Raw genomic sequence first — 14,466 nt, forward strand, 5'->3', positions numbered from 1 at the left:
AAGCTGGCACGTGAAAAGAAATCGTAGATTCAGTCAAAATTTATTTAGCTTTTCTATGGGAAAGTGTGACGCAATAGTGGAAAGCGGCAATCGGTTTGAGTTGCATTCAACTTTTTGCGGACGAAGTTTTACAGTTGTACGCCAATGACACCCCCCTTCGGTTCATCTTTGTTGACTACACGATCAATACCACCAGTAAAAATATTGCGCGAAAATGTCATAGACCCGATGGCTGTATATTGCATCTGACCACATGGTACTGCCACTAAGCTAACCTGCGTATATTGTATAGACGCCAAAATAACAAATTGCATAGTAACGTCTGACAGGGGAAGCAGCTTGGAAGGTGCCCCGTTATTGATTCATTGTCGTTTTAATATTATCTAAATTATTGTACCGAAGTAGATGAGGCTATGCATGACTGTTGAGTGTATATCGAATATGCAATGACATAGTTATGTACCTCTCTTATATAAGCGGGAATATGTTAAAAAAATATATAATTGAAACTTTAAAATCACGAAACAGTGAAGCCGCGACAGACGCAGAAAAGAGTTGCAAAACGGTTGTCAACTATGGACTTCAACTATACAATAGTGTGAAGATTTCGTTCACTGATTTTCCGTAAAATTCTGATCTCGTAGTTCGCTACTCAGACAGGGATTTCGTTTATCTGTGTTTGAGATTGTCATTGAGGGGCTATTCGACTGTAGTCGATGCTCTGAGAGCGACGTAGAAACCAAGTCATAGGTCTAAATACAGTTGAAGACATTTAGTTACTTAGTGACTGCAAAGCGTCTGGAGGGTCTATCATAAAAACCTACAATAGGAAAAACAATCGGGACGTAATATAAGAACTATGGAAGAAGAACGATAAAACGCCCGGTTTGTCCCGAATTCACCTGTCTTGTATCCTTTTTTTTTTTTTCGAGAGTTTCGGGCTAACAATTATAAGATGGACAGCAGGATTGTCAGAATAGCAAATCATCTCAGGCGTCTTTGGTTTGGTTGGGTTCTGATGATGGAAGACAACAGGCAATAGTAATGTTGATGTCAATCTACATGTTGTTGCCATCGTTGTCGTTGTTCAATGGCCACGCGAACAACAAGAATCAAGGTCATGAGGTTACAATAGAAAGGCGAAAATTCTAGTCGTGATAATTTGCCTTTATTCGTCGTATGTATACGAAGGCTGCAGACGACTGGCCCGCAATTTTTCGAAATACGAATTGTATTACATTTGACAGACGTAGCCGTGTACTTGCATTAAACTTTGTAATTATTGAATATTCAATTTTAAAACGGTGCAATTATAACTACAAATTAAATCATACAAAATCCACAGAACGTCTGTTGTTTCAGCGTAGGTCCAGTGTGAGCTACAAGAAGTGCCTATTTAAAACGCATACGTTCTTTATATTGCCATAGGTTGTAGAAATTACCCGAAGACTGCTAAATGTCGGCGTAAAAACACGTGAAATACGATTTACGGAAGGTTTTGAAGAAAACTTGATACAGTTGTTCTCCTACATAAAAGCTTGTATAAACAAAGGACATCATTGTGAAGTTGATTAGAAATAAACAGGCTACAAATTTGCTAAATAGATCTATGTTACGAAAATAATGCGTTGGTTCGACATTTATGGAAACAAAGGGACTGGCTAACAGGTACGAGTAGGCAAACGAGAAGGGCAACGAATTTATCGTTCAACTTGACAAGTAATTATCAAAATTGCTATTCAAGATAGGTCCACTCCCTCGCTTCGAATCGATTTCAGGGAAATCAGTCGAAACGTCGATCTTCATTAAAAAAATAATGAATTGAAATAGGAAAAAATACAGTAATACTATTTAAACGTCGGCGAGGTTCACAACTATTATTAGTTACATATAAGCTCGAGTATCTGTGTGATAACCGTATACATTGTCGTTATAATAGTTCCTAACATCGTGATTGACAATCCTGTTAACTGGGAATTGACAATTATTGAATTAGCATGTATATATTTCAGCTTCGGCAGCATTTTTTTATGCCGGTGCTAAGGGAACTATTACATTATAATTCTAGGACAATATAAATAAATGCTGCGATAGACTGAATACATATCAAAACAAACTCTATTGTATATTCTGACAGCTGATTCAGAGGGTTAAACAATGACAAGAGACGCTGGATGGCTGCCAACACTATCTACCAATCATTTTCTGCTGGCTATATTTCTGCTGCAGCTAGTAAAAAGCCCAATCTGTTCTTCAATGGTCACATATCTGCTTCTGTCACATGGGACTCGCTGTTTCCTTCTCTGCTATTTTGGCCACTTTTAAGAAGATCTCATGGCCTCGAGGCTTGACTATTCTTCTATAAATAGATGATAGAATCCTTTGTCAAAATGGGTGTTGACCGATTCGTTCAGTCATTGGTCAAACAACATTGATTTGTGCGCTCGATTCACTTCTATCGTACGCGGTCACCTACCAAAGGTTCTAAGTCGTGGGCTAACAACGCTAAGACGTGGGCTTATTACCATCTTTATTACGCATAACATGAGTGCTTAGAAAGTTTTAGCCAGAACGAAAACCAGTGACGGATGCTGGGCGCCGTTGGGACCACCGCGGCTAGTTCCCGTCAACGAGAAATTGCCGTTCGTGGCCAAAAGTAATTGCCGAAGGCTATTGTTACTATTATTGCCGAAAGTCCAATCATCCCGTAGTTTCAATATTGTTTTACTAGGCTTCGACAGGGTCGTGCAATTGAGTCGGCTCCGAACCAACCATTACATTTAACATGTGAAAAATAATATCTTTAACGCGAGCTAGCTTCCCATAACTATGTACCAAAGAAGTATCGTCCTCGACAAGTTCAGTATTCATGTATGTATATAAACATAGCATTAGAAGTATTTTCTGTTATCGAAAGCTGATAATTCGAAGTGCTTAACAATTATCGTTTGAGCCATTGTACTGGTTCTTCTATTTGTTTGTACCGTACGTGGCAGGATAACGTACAAGTTGAGTTGACCACCAATAGTCGAACAGTGCATATCGGATTATAGTGCTTGATGATTGACCGACTACTCTATTCACTGCAACACGGCATTTTGTGTATACGCAAGCAAGCTTGAAAATACGCATTTCCTTTACTGCTGGCTTAGTTTTAGCTAGAAAAGCGAAAACAGTGCTTACAACCTTGTCCAAAGAAGAGAGACGAACACCCACAACAGCAGCGTGCTTGATACATTACTACTGTGAATCAGTGATAAGATGCTGGAAACGGGCCTAGTTATCTTCGCTGGATGAGCAGCGATTAAATGATTGAAACAAATCGATTTTACCCCCCCCCACACCCCCCTCCCACCCAATTGCCCCTGTATAGTTACTTCTTATAGGGCGCCCATTCAATAACGGGTGACGATGACAAACATCCTCCGTTCTTTTTCGACGTACGGTTTTCACATACTCTTATGCTGATAGTTGCCTTCGTTGCATTTTTTTGTTTTCCTCAACTGACACCACCGTCTCACCTTAGCGTTACACTGATTCGTTAGCTTGGGCAAAATCGTCACCATTAATAATGGATCTGTGACTGCTATTGTACTATGACTAGATTGAGGGTGTCATAGGGGTGAGATGTTGCTGTCGTGCCGGTTCTTAATATAAGGACGACGGTATTGGTAACCAGCGCATCTGGCTGTTCACTCGTTTGGGGTGGGACATCGTTTATATTATAGTGCTGAATTGCTCATAACATTAATGGATCGTCATTGCATAAAGTCTTGACTATATGAGACCAGTATTTATCGGTGTCTAAGCATCACAAATGAGTATGTCAATGATGACAATCTCATCCATCGTGGAAGTCCTGAATAAATATTGATAGCAAACAGATTGGTTTCGCTGTCGATACTGGAGAACGATGTTTTAGACGAAGTACGTGTACAAAGTGTCAGCAACATGGCGGTGCACGGAAGCTTTAGGCAGAGCGGAACGGCTCAATGTAACTCGTAATAAATTGATTAGGCCGTCTCTAATTCGGCTCAATCAGCAGGCTGCAAAAAGAGTTTACGACAATCCCACATGAAACAGAGACACCTTCTCCGGGATTATTTTCGTTCTTCGTTGGAGCTGAGCTCGGTGTTTTATGGGAAAGCGCAAGAAAGGTTGCTTCGGAAACTAGTTTTTGCTACAGTCAAAATTGATGTAATGATGACACGCCGTCTCCTAATAAAGGTATCGGTATAATTCGTCAGGCGTACCCTACCGTGTCACGGTCGGATTTTACTGAACTTTTTGCGCTACTGTAACGTATGCTTGAATTTTTTACATTTCTTTTTTGCCATTTGTTATCGTTACGTAACAAAGCCGCGAAATACACGCAGGCATATATTAAATAAATGGAAAACACTAGAGTACTATGATTATGTCGTTGTTGCTAGTTATTAGCTCATTATTTTCAATCGGTATGGCATATCACAGAAGTATGTGTAGTAAAAATAAACGCAATATATTCTTCATCATCTGAGAAACGAAAGGTGATTTAAATAAACAAATCCTATCAGTTCTATGTTTAAATCGATTTTTAGCGATGGTCAGGGTATGGGGGCAGGGTGTATGTTGATAGACGTTTATGTATATATCAGCATAATCTATTCATATGTATGGATGGAATATGGCAAATACGTAGTAGCAGACAATATGTGAGACGGTCGAGGCTGCTATGCGCAAAATACTTCAGTATCATATATAAACAGAATAACAATTGACAATAGTACCGAATTATTGCTTTGTGTTGCTGACGTGGGATTAGCACGATCAATCCATGTATTATATATGTTTTTAATGTTATGAAACGAATGTGATCGTACAGGTCGAACTGCTAGTTCTACTGTTTGTTGTCGTTATCACTGCGTATATAAAGTTTTTCCTTAGAAGTGAATGTACTAGCCAGCAGCAGCGTCACCATAGTTAGAATTAAACGAGGCTCTATATATACACACAACAATGTGGACGTCGTGCTCCGATTACGATTCAATAGGGTGGAACGTAATAACTCGTTCAGCGGTTAACAGCATAAATACAGTATAATGTAGTTGGTAAGCTAATAGTACCGGTCGGTACCATCCGGCAATCCGTAATTGTATCAGTGATGGCCACGATATGTAGATGCGTGGTGTATCAGCCGGCAACTATATAATGGCTGTTCAAACATCGACAACAGCAGTAACTAGCAGTGCGGTAACCGCTATGATTGCCAACCGCTGCTGAAAGCATCGTATCGAAAAATCTGGCCGAGGGATATAAAACAAATAAAGTGATTAGTCACATCTTGCCAGCAGGGGCACTAAGTGGACGGCTACAGTACGTTACTATAGCAAACGTATTGAATAGACAGTACGTGAAAGTAATCTTGGAGTGGGTAGTGAGGTAAGCTTCCATTGGAAGCAGGTGTGATACGTGTGCCAGCACACGATGACCCGTCGCCCTTGAAGTTTTCAACTTCATGTTCAAATTTCATTTATATCGTTTATTCTTTTAGCAGAAACTTGATATTAAAAACAGCAATTTATGAAGCTTTTAAACACCGCAGCATTCTATGACGCTTGCAGGATAATACGTGTTGTTGTATCGGACCTATTTCATGGGAGCAGCAGAATAAACCACAGTTTACTGCTTGGCTAAACACTTACGCACCATTTTTAATGAACTACGATCGATTTAGTCAGTATTAAGTTAGTGGTCCATGGTGACGCCTGCCTAAGCGCCGTCAGAGTTCGTCATTTACAACTGTAGAGGCTGCGGGTTCGTTGGAAGCGTAGCTCAACATTTGATAGAGTGAAAAAAGTACCATACAGTAATCACACAATATAACGTTGGCACGTATCTCGTAATTCGTTTGATTTACGCGCTTTGTAGTAAACATGAGGCGAACATTCGGGTACTTCTATCACATATTTGAATCAATGGAAAACGTTCCGATATTGTTTAGGGTAAAGTTCTCCAATGCTGACCTCGTGCACGGTTAATGCGTTAATTATATTCAAATTCGAGGATACTTCTGTTCGTTTATATATGAAGTGTATAGTGTAAACAAATAATATCTACAATGATATGATGGCAATTTTTTCAATACTGTTACCGTATATATTACGATATTATTATCTTTCATATCCGCCTGCCGTCTACCAAATATACTATTTCGTTGAAATACCTGCAACTTGATTTTTAATTGTCTACTAGTGAGTTTGACAGAATCTTGCGTGCGCGGCCTCTTCGTTCAAGCTTTTCCGTCGCCAAACCTCATCACCCAATAAGCTTCATGATATTTGCTTATTGACGCCGCGTTTACGTGCTATGTTAAATGTAACGGCTGAGCTAAGTATTCGGTACGGAATATTTCCTTCAGTCCTACACCGTTTCGCTCCTGTTGCGACAATTTTACTGCGTCCTATATGTATATATATATATATATGTGTGTGTGTGTATTGTTGCTTCTTTAGTGCTTTGCAGTTGCTACTAATGCCTATTGTTATTGCTTTATCAGTCGTTGGCCCGTTGTACCATAAACATGCATCCCCCATACGGCCATTGCCAGCCTTGTCATGTTTGTGCGTATATGACCCAATAGCCACTGCTGGCCTGCTGTGGTACGTGTACATATGCTACAATATCATAATACGTGTCACGTGCGCCGGACAACGCTATTTTGTTCCGGCCATTCGTACTGTCCGTTACCGTTTCCAATTCATTTGCTGCTTCTACTGTTGTTATTGGTGCTGTCGCTGTTGCTTTACCTAAAGATTACCTCTAGCGGCTAATCTTCTTGGTGGTGCGCGTGCTCGAACGCAGTAACTGAAAAGGGACACCAATTGCCGGAGCAAACGCGGTGCCTCTGCAGTGATCTGATCTCGATATGGTAGTATTAACAATAGTTAATGGGTGGCTTTCGTTTACCGTTATTCGTGCTGCGGGCGCCCTCGACAACAACAACAACAAGGCAATGCCTGGCGCTTTCTCAGCACAATTTGCTTGTTTGTGGAGCAAACGGTGGAGGTACTTTGCCATTGCCATCGCAGCCGCTGTTGCTGGCCCAGATGAGAATGAGGTGCTTCATGTTGTCGTTCCTGCCCAGATCAGATCAGACCCGAACCGATTATATGTCCTGTTCGTTGTGTTGGCTTCTTGTTGCCGCTGCTTCTGCCTGGAAGAAATTGCGGCGTGCGTCGCCGATAGAAAACTGACATGTTCGGGACCGATGAATTTCTCCGGGGCCCCTCCCGATCATCATTCGAAGAACAAACTGCGCCCGTCATCTACGCGTCGACCCTTACTGCCGCCGCCACTATCGCTGCCTGTCTGGTCCGTCCTTTATAAGATACAGCGAGTATGCTGACGGTGGCGCCGACTACGACGATCACAGCACCACTACCACAGCATAGGGCAGCCGTCAACTATACGATATACCGCGCTCCAGCACTACACCACATCATCCGTGTGGTGCGCGGCAGCTGTTCCGTATGTCTATATCTGCAGAGCATCGCAATTCGTGTTGGGAACGAACGACAAGACGAAACGCTACTATAGCTGCTCCACGCACTGGTCGTGCTTGTGCTGATGGTAGTTCAGGTGACGCCGCTGAGTATCGGAGAAGTGCTGGTCAAGTGGTGGTGATGTTCAGTGTTCCTATAGTATGACTAAGAACAGTGCTGTACGGCGATTACAATCTGTTGCAGGAACGTCGACTACGTCGTTTAGAAGTAGTCGCTATAGTAGTGCAATAGCGGTCGAAACGGGCAAACTGAGTGACCAGCGAACTAACGTCAGGAGTGAGGAGCGACTCCCTTTCGAACGGCAGCGGTAGTAACAACGAAGACGACTGCAGCCACGAATACGACACCTGGCGACTACCAAAAAGGCATTGCAGTCGGTTGTTTCGTTCGTTCGTTCATTCATCCGTCAGTTAGTTGGCTGTAGTAAGAAAAAACTTTGTTTGTTAAGCATAGTGAGGGTGGCAGGTATCGCTCACTCCTGCTTACCGCTGACCACTTACCTGTTACCATCTCCACCATAGTGATCACACCACTGCTGTTGTTGTTGCAGCAGCAGCAGCAGCGGATGTGCCGCTGCCACTCACCGTAATATTGTTCAGTGGGCACCGTATTGCGCTGCTGTTTATGCGTCTACCGTGTGTTGTTCCTCAATGTTTTTTCCTCTTCCTTCGCATTTTTCTACTATGGACGTTAACGCTGGCACCTGTCCTGCCGCTGTTGCTGTTAGGAACGATGCGTCTCATCGAGCTAGGCTGACAACTGCAGTTATGGGATGCACCGTCGTGCCTCGCCGTCCCAGTTTCGTCGTTTTTTAACCGACTTCGCCAACGACAGCATCAGCAGCAATTGATGACCATCACTGCCATCTGGCTGAGCCGGGTCTGTCTTATTGGGGCCTCGATTTGCGATTTTACTCTTACTACAGTTACTGCGAGCAGCATTACAATGTCGAAAGGTTACTCGAAGTGCGTGCTGTTCCAGCGTTGCTGAGCGAACATATGCTGGGAAGAACTTCGTAGGCGACGCTAGGCGAAAAACAGCGCAGGAGTGCACCGTTGAGCTGGTGAGAGAGATCATTGTGCGTGAGGTGCTAAACGAGACAGACCGTCGACGACGGAGACAACTCTTCGTGTGTATGCGTGCATTTTTGCGCGACACACAAACATTGAACCGATCACATTCTGTCTGAGAGTCACTACCCGAACGACCCCAGCTATATCTAAAGCTAACAACTACACAGTATTTCTGAAATTTCCACAGTGCTTCTTTAAAATTCGCCAGCGGGTCGCTCTCCTTAACCTAAAGTGGAGTCAAATCGAATTTGTGACGGCGCTTTATTATAGTTGAACGAGTACATCGTCAGCTCACGTCACTGCGAGACGTTGATATTGATTCACGCTTGTATTGGGAGCACGAAACGTGTTTTTATCGTTAAGCGTTGACCAAGCAGTGTATGTGCATTTCCCGTTCATACGCATATGAATGAGTTTCAAATATGTGTTTCTTACTTATGGATACAACCCGCTTCCTGCATGCAAATAGATACTATATCGAAGGGGTTTCTCATTGCGTAGAACGACGTTGCGTTGCTTATGTGCACTTCTGTATTATGTGAATCGGAAAACAGCGACGATGTGCGAGATCTGGCGCTTTTTGTGAAAATGAGAGCTACTAGGACAAATCTATGCTCGAAGTTCCTTCAGAAGATGAGGAGTGTTCACAGCGACAGTATAATATAACAGAATAAGGAGCTAGTAGTATACGCACGCACACTCAAACCCAGATAGACACCCCGATGAAACAAGCAATAAACGAATACGAGTACGCTACCTTTGTGAACCAGTCGTAACTATACAGAGTAAGTATTGCATTTAGCTACTGGTCAGTATTTCCGTTCGTGATAGCTTGGAGCAGCTTCAGACCCATACGATGCATGGCGCAACGCGACTGCATATAGAGATGCTCATTATAGATGTCATATATATCACGTACATAATTCTTAGTTGTCTGATTTTAGCCTATAGGGTTTGTTGGTGCTCATTTTTCCAAAAATAACCATACGAGTATACGTATCTGTGTCTGCCCTAGATGTGTTTCAAAGAGAGCGCAGGGCAAAGCGTCGACTGAGCCGAATAACGTGTACCCTAAGCTATGCCAGAAGACCTCGGCCGACGTTCGGTTTATTTAGAGTCGAGGCTGGTCAAACTTGTTGGTTAACCGCATTCGAGGACTGTGGGGAGAAGGGGACCGTTAAAATGGCTAGTACTTGGCATACTCTAACGATTGCTGCTGCTCAGCCAGTTATTAAATATCAGCAGTCATCAACGAGACCGCACATACGCAATACACGCGTACGTCTATTGCCGCCCTTCTGTCTAGCAACAGCGCGATGGCTAGCAGCGTATTAGTTGGTGCCTTCCAAAGCTGTTGTCTGTTTGCTTCACTCTATTACCGATATTCTCATCATCGCTACTATAACTCTCTAAGGTAATCCTGATCGCTTCTCCGCGCAGATGTTTTGCTAGTTATGGAGCAGAAGTTATCTTTGCAGCTCGTGCTTAGCAAAGTATTCGCCTGCTTAAAATCTATGTTGGTATGCATTTACGGCAAACAGTAATAACGGCAGCAGCGAGGCAGTGTTCCAGCGAGAATGCTCCTGTCGCTAACGTCGTTGGCAGCATCTATCCAAAAAGCCGACGTTTGGCTATGCGGCTGCCTGATACTAGCCTGTATAGCGAGCTATACTACTGGCATTTCTGCTATTGCTACCAGCGACTATGCAGGTTGCTCCGTTTGCACCGTAAAGGCACAGCTACTTCATATTTTGCCGGCGAGGGTAGCGGGCGTCGTTCACCGTCTTAACGCCCCCCAGTCCATAAGCGACTCTACGTGCTGCTGTCGTCGACGGGAACAAGCGCAATCGCGTAGTGAAGCTTGCTGGTATCTATGTGCACAAGCCGTCCGCTTGGTGACCCGGTCATCCGCCCATTCGGTCCTATGCTTTGGCTGGGTATGATGATCGTTGCCATTGCTCCCTTTTCCCCCGTGCCGCTCATGTCGTCGCATGTGAGCAGCCCCACTGTCATGACGACGAGCGGAACCCGAAGCCGGAATACGGCAGGTGGTGTGGTGCTGGGCTAAGAGCATCAAACACGACAGCAATAGCTGCAACAGCAACCACAACAACGCGATAACGTCATGGTAACGTAACATGGCAACCAAGCGATTTACCGACCGACCAACAAAGCGAATGCAGTTACGGGCTGCGCCAGTGGCGGCCATAAGAGAAGAAATAAGTGGTTATTGCAGAAGTAGCAGCGATACAAGCAGTCCAGTAGTTGGGTACAAACTTAAAAGAAACAACAGAAGTAAGTAGTGGATGAATGACGGCACGCGTCGCAGGTCTTCGTTGGTATCAGCGCTAAAGCCAGCCAGGGCCCGTCAAAGTTAGCCACACCAAGCAGCGATGGTTGAAGGAAGGGATTGGTTGGCGTAACGAAACGGGTCAGATGACGATATTATGAGAAGGACGACGAATGAGATTTTATGGTAGACACCGCGATGACGAGAAGAAGCACCTATATTATGGTATCATATAAGGCACCCTAGAAGCGGCAGTGAAGGCATCGCTTCAAGCAGACGGAACCACGACAGCGTAGAAACAACTGACAGCTTCACGACGGTTGTACAGACTGCATATGAAATGGTAACAATCTGTGGGAGAGCAGGTAGTCCGAGGAATGAATCATTTGCAGCGTTTAGTGCTAACTTATAACTTGTTGTACTAACTAGCATCAAACGTTATTCGACAGAATGGTCTATGAGGAGTATTTTGCAGTAAACTTATTTGAAGCAGATAAGACATTTGTCGTTAGCTTCAGCTGCCGCTGACATCAATTCCTATGATGTGTATATATGCTCTAAAATGAAAATTCCTGATCTGTATCAGCCGTGAACTGGGTGCGTTATGCAGAGATGAATATAAGTTGATCGTTATTGCTGACGTGTTCTAATATTTAGCACAGATCTCATTGGATTCTAGGGACAGCAAAGAAATAAAAACTTTGCATATTTGTATAATATGTACGTGTTGATCTATACATCTAACTGTTTATGAGCGTAGTAGTTCTAGGCTAGATGAACGCAAATGGGAACGTTGTTGGTCACACGAATTACGCGATGGTATGGTACGCAGTTTTACCGGTGAAATAACGATTTCGTAGAACATTCCATGAAGTAAAATATCATAGGTGGGTAAACGTGTGTTACCAGTACATGCCCGCGTTAGTGCTAACCTTTAAATGAGGTAACAGGTTCCAAGTTTTTCCTAGAAGTATTCGAGCATTCGTTATGAGGAGTAGACAATTTTTGCTAGCTTTAGAATATTACTGAAGGTGAAAATCATTTGAATCCCTGAAGTATTGTCTGTACGTGCAGAAGATGTTTTCGTTCACGTTTATGCTAACATTTTATTGTCTTTTTTGTTTTTCAGAGGTGCGCACGGAGGGGTCTTACGCAATTCGCGCTCACACGAATCATTATTGGCCTCGATTCAGGGCAGTGTTGCCCCGGTACCGAACGTCGATTTGTGCCTTCACCCATCGGCTCCGGCTCAGTCGGCAACCCTTGCGCACACTCCAAAAGGTCTTCATCACACCACCTCAGGGTCACATCATCATACGCCGACACCACTGGCCCACCAGAAGCTGCTGCTTCAGCAGCAACAGCACAGTCAACTTCACAATAGCAGCGCTACTCATGGTGGCCACGGGGTCCAATCGCAAGCTCCCGGCTTAGGTCATATGACAACGGTGGTTCACGCAGTCGACCCATCGTTACTCAAAGGAGAACACCACAAGCACTGCTTTGAGCTGGGCAGTCGCCTATATTCTTGCAGGTATGCATTTGTCTGCCACGTTATTGACGGCGTATTGTTAACATGCGGCTTAGGCATCGCAATAGAGATTAGTTCAAAGTCTCTCTCCTTCATATAACTACGGATTATGTACGGTTTGGATTAGGGCACAGCAATATTTTATTCAGATGTCATTGCATTGAAAAATTCTATAAATACTATATATCTTCTATTTAACTCAGATAAATAAAATTGGCGAAGAAGGGCGAAAATGTGTTGTAATATATTCAAATATCAGTTTTCTATTCCCGACTAACAATTATGCGAAAGGCTTGAGCATTATAAAAAATAGATACCCTAGCTTTCGGTTGGCCTGTCTTTTCGCAACGTAACTGTAAGCCGTTGAATGTAAATGCGAGATACATTATGTATTTTTCAGGCATAAAATCGGTTTTTGTTTTCCTTCGTCTTTTTGAGTTGTCCACGTTACTGTAAAAATATGGTCAACTATGCACATTCGTTCTTGCTTATGGTACACCTCGCAGATTAATCAACGGTATCCCGCTATATAAGATCATGGATCTGCTGCGGTGATCACATCATAATCTGTATCTATAGAAAGTGCAAATGGCATTTACGCTACGTGTATTTTTACGTCGAGTTCCGAAGAAACGAGTGGATGGGTGGGTGTTTGTTTTAATATCAACCTGAAATATGTACCGCTTGTCATCGTATGCAGATCGTCATGCCGAGAGGACACTGTCATAACTTGTCACATATGCGGTTTGCGATGGCAAAATTATGTTATATTACATAAACAGACCAGATCAAAGCGATTGAGTCTGCGCGCTATTGAAACGTTATTATTCGTTCAATAAAATTTTGCATTTGTGACCCGCTATGGTAATTTGCGAGAGATTATATATGATACCGGCTAATTTGACGGCCCTATCGTATATAATCTCTCGTCAGCGAATCTATATGAGTAATATCAGTGTGCAATTCTGCCCATATTTTCATATCTGTGATTAATAATTTGGCCATTGGTATTTATAGTCTGCGACTTTTTTTCAAGCGGGGACCTGCAGCTACTTGGCATTAAAGTACTACATTGAAACAGATTTATTCAATGTAACCTTTTCACTGGTACTTTTTATTGCGCGCTCAGCTATATAAGACGTCAAGTACTATATAGATGTGATGGTCAGTAGGAAAAACGAATGTTTGCTGCTCTGTGATATGGATATTTTTGTCAATGCCCACATTGGATCGATATCAAGCGCCGATATTAAATCTACCTATGATAAATATACATGCATATGTACCGATTTGCCTACAAAAACGGGCGATAGAATAACAGGAGTCAACGATTCTCTCATCCCCTCGCTGGCCGTTCGCAGATGGTCTCGGACCCGATTCCATGCTGGCATCGAAACAGACGACAATATTTCGCATTATTACTATTAGTCCGCTGGCGCACTGCTACGGGATCATGTTGACTTGGGATAGGATTTGAAAGAATGAGTCAGATATCCAAGCGTCTAGGTGATCCTCACCAGAACCACCTGGACATGTTTGGTCTATTAGGGCATTGTTCTACACGAAAACAAGACTTCCCGGAGATTAAGGGTCACAGGAAAATCCAAGTGGATAACTGGAGTAACCTAGTTAATGCTGGCGCGGTGTCGGTGTCTCAAAGATGCAATCGATTACCCGGCTTTTGTAACAATGGTTTCGTTCCTCTTTGGCTCGTTCCTTTTTGGCTTCGAAGCGGCAACAGCTTGGTCTTTCAGGGTAGTTATTATGACTACATCTGTGTCGTATGATAGCGTACGGATCTGTACTTTGCAATTATTTCTGCTTTTTGCTTAGCAACTCGGGACGACTCTGTTTGGCCGCCTATGTGTTTCAGTATGGCAGTAGGGCAAGTTGAGGTGGTGTGTGATCTGAACGAGTCTCAAGTTGTTGACCTAATGTTAGTTAACGGTACTGCAGTTCCTGCAACGTGGTACATTGGCCTTGTTACACAAACGAGCTCACGTCGACGATATTTTTCCAACCGTTTAG

The 14,466-nt window shown here is 43.2% G+C and overlaps 1 protein-coding gene across 3 annotated transcripts in view; it reads left to right on the forward strand.

Annotated features, from left to right (window-relative positions):
- Nucleotides 1–14,466, forward strand: part of raskol (Ras GTPase-activating protein raskol) — a 166,989-nt gene that overhangs the window by 144,136 nt on the left and 8,387 nt on the right. For all 3 annotated transcript variants that reach the window (XM_022832612.2, XM_022832644.2, XM_022832654.2), the window contains one exon: nt 12,037–12,441. In XM_022832612.2, coding sequence (XP_022688347.1) covers nt 12,037–12,441 — 405 coding nt within the window. The remainder of the gene's footprint in view (nt 1–12,036; nt 12,442–14,466) is intronic.

This window comes from Varroa jacobsoni, unplaced genomic scaffold, assembly GCF_002532875.2.
Source record: "Varroa jacobsoni isolate VJ856 unplaced genomic scaffold, vjacob_1.0 scaffold_39, whole genome shotgun sequence".
Taxonomy (NCBI): domain Eukaryota; kingdom Metazoa; phylum Arthropoda; class Arachnida; order Mesostigmata; family Varroidae; genus Varroa; species Varroa jacobsoni.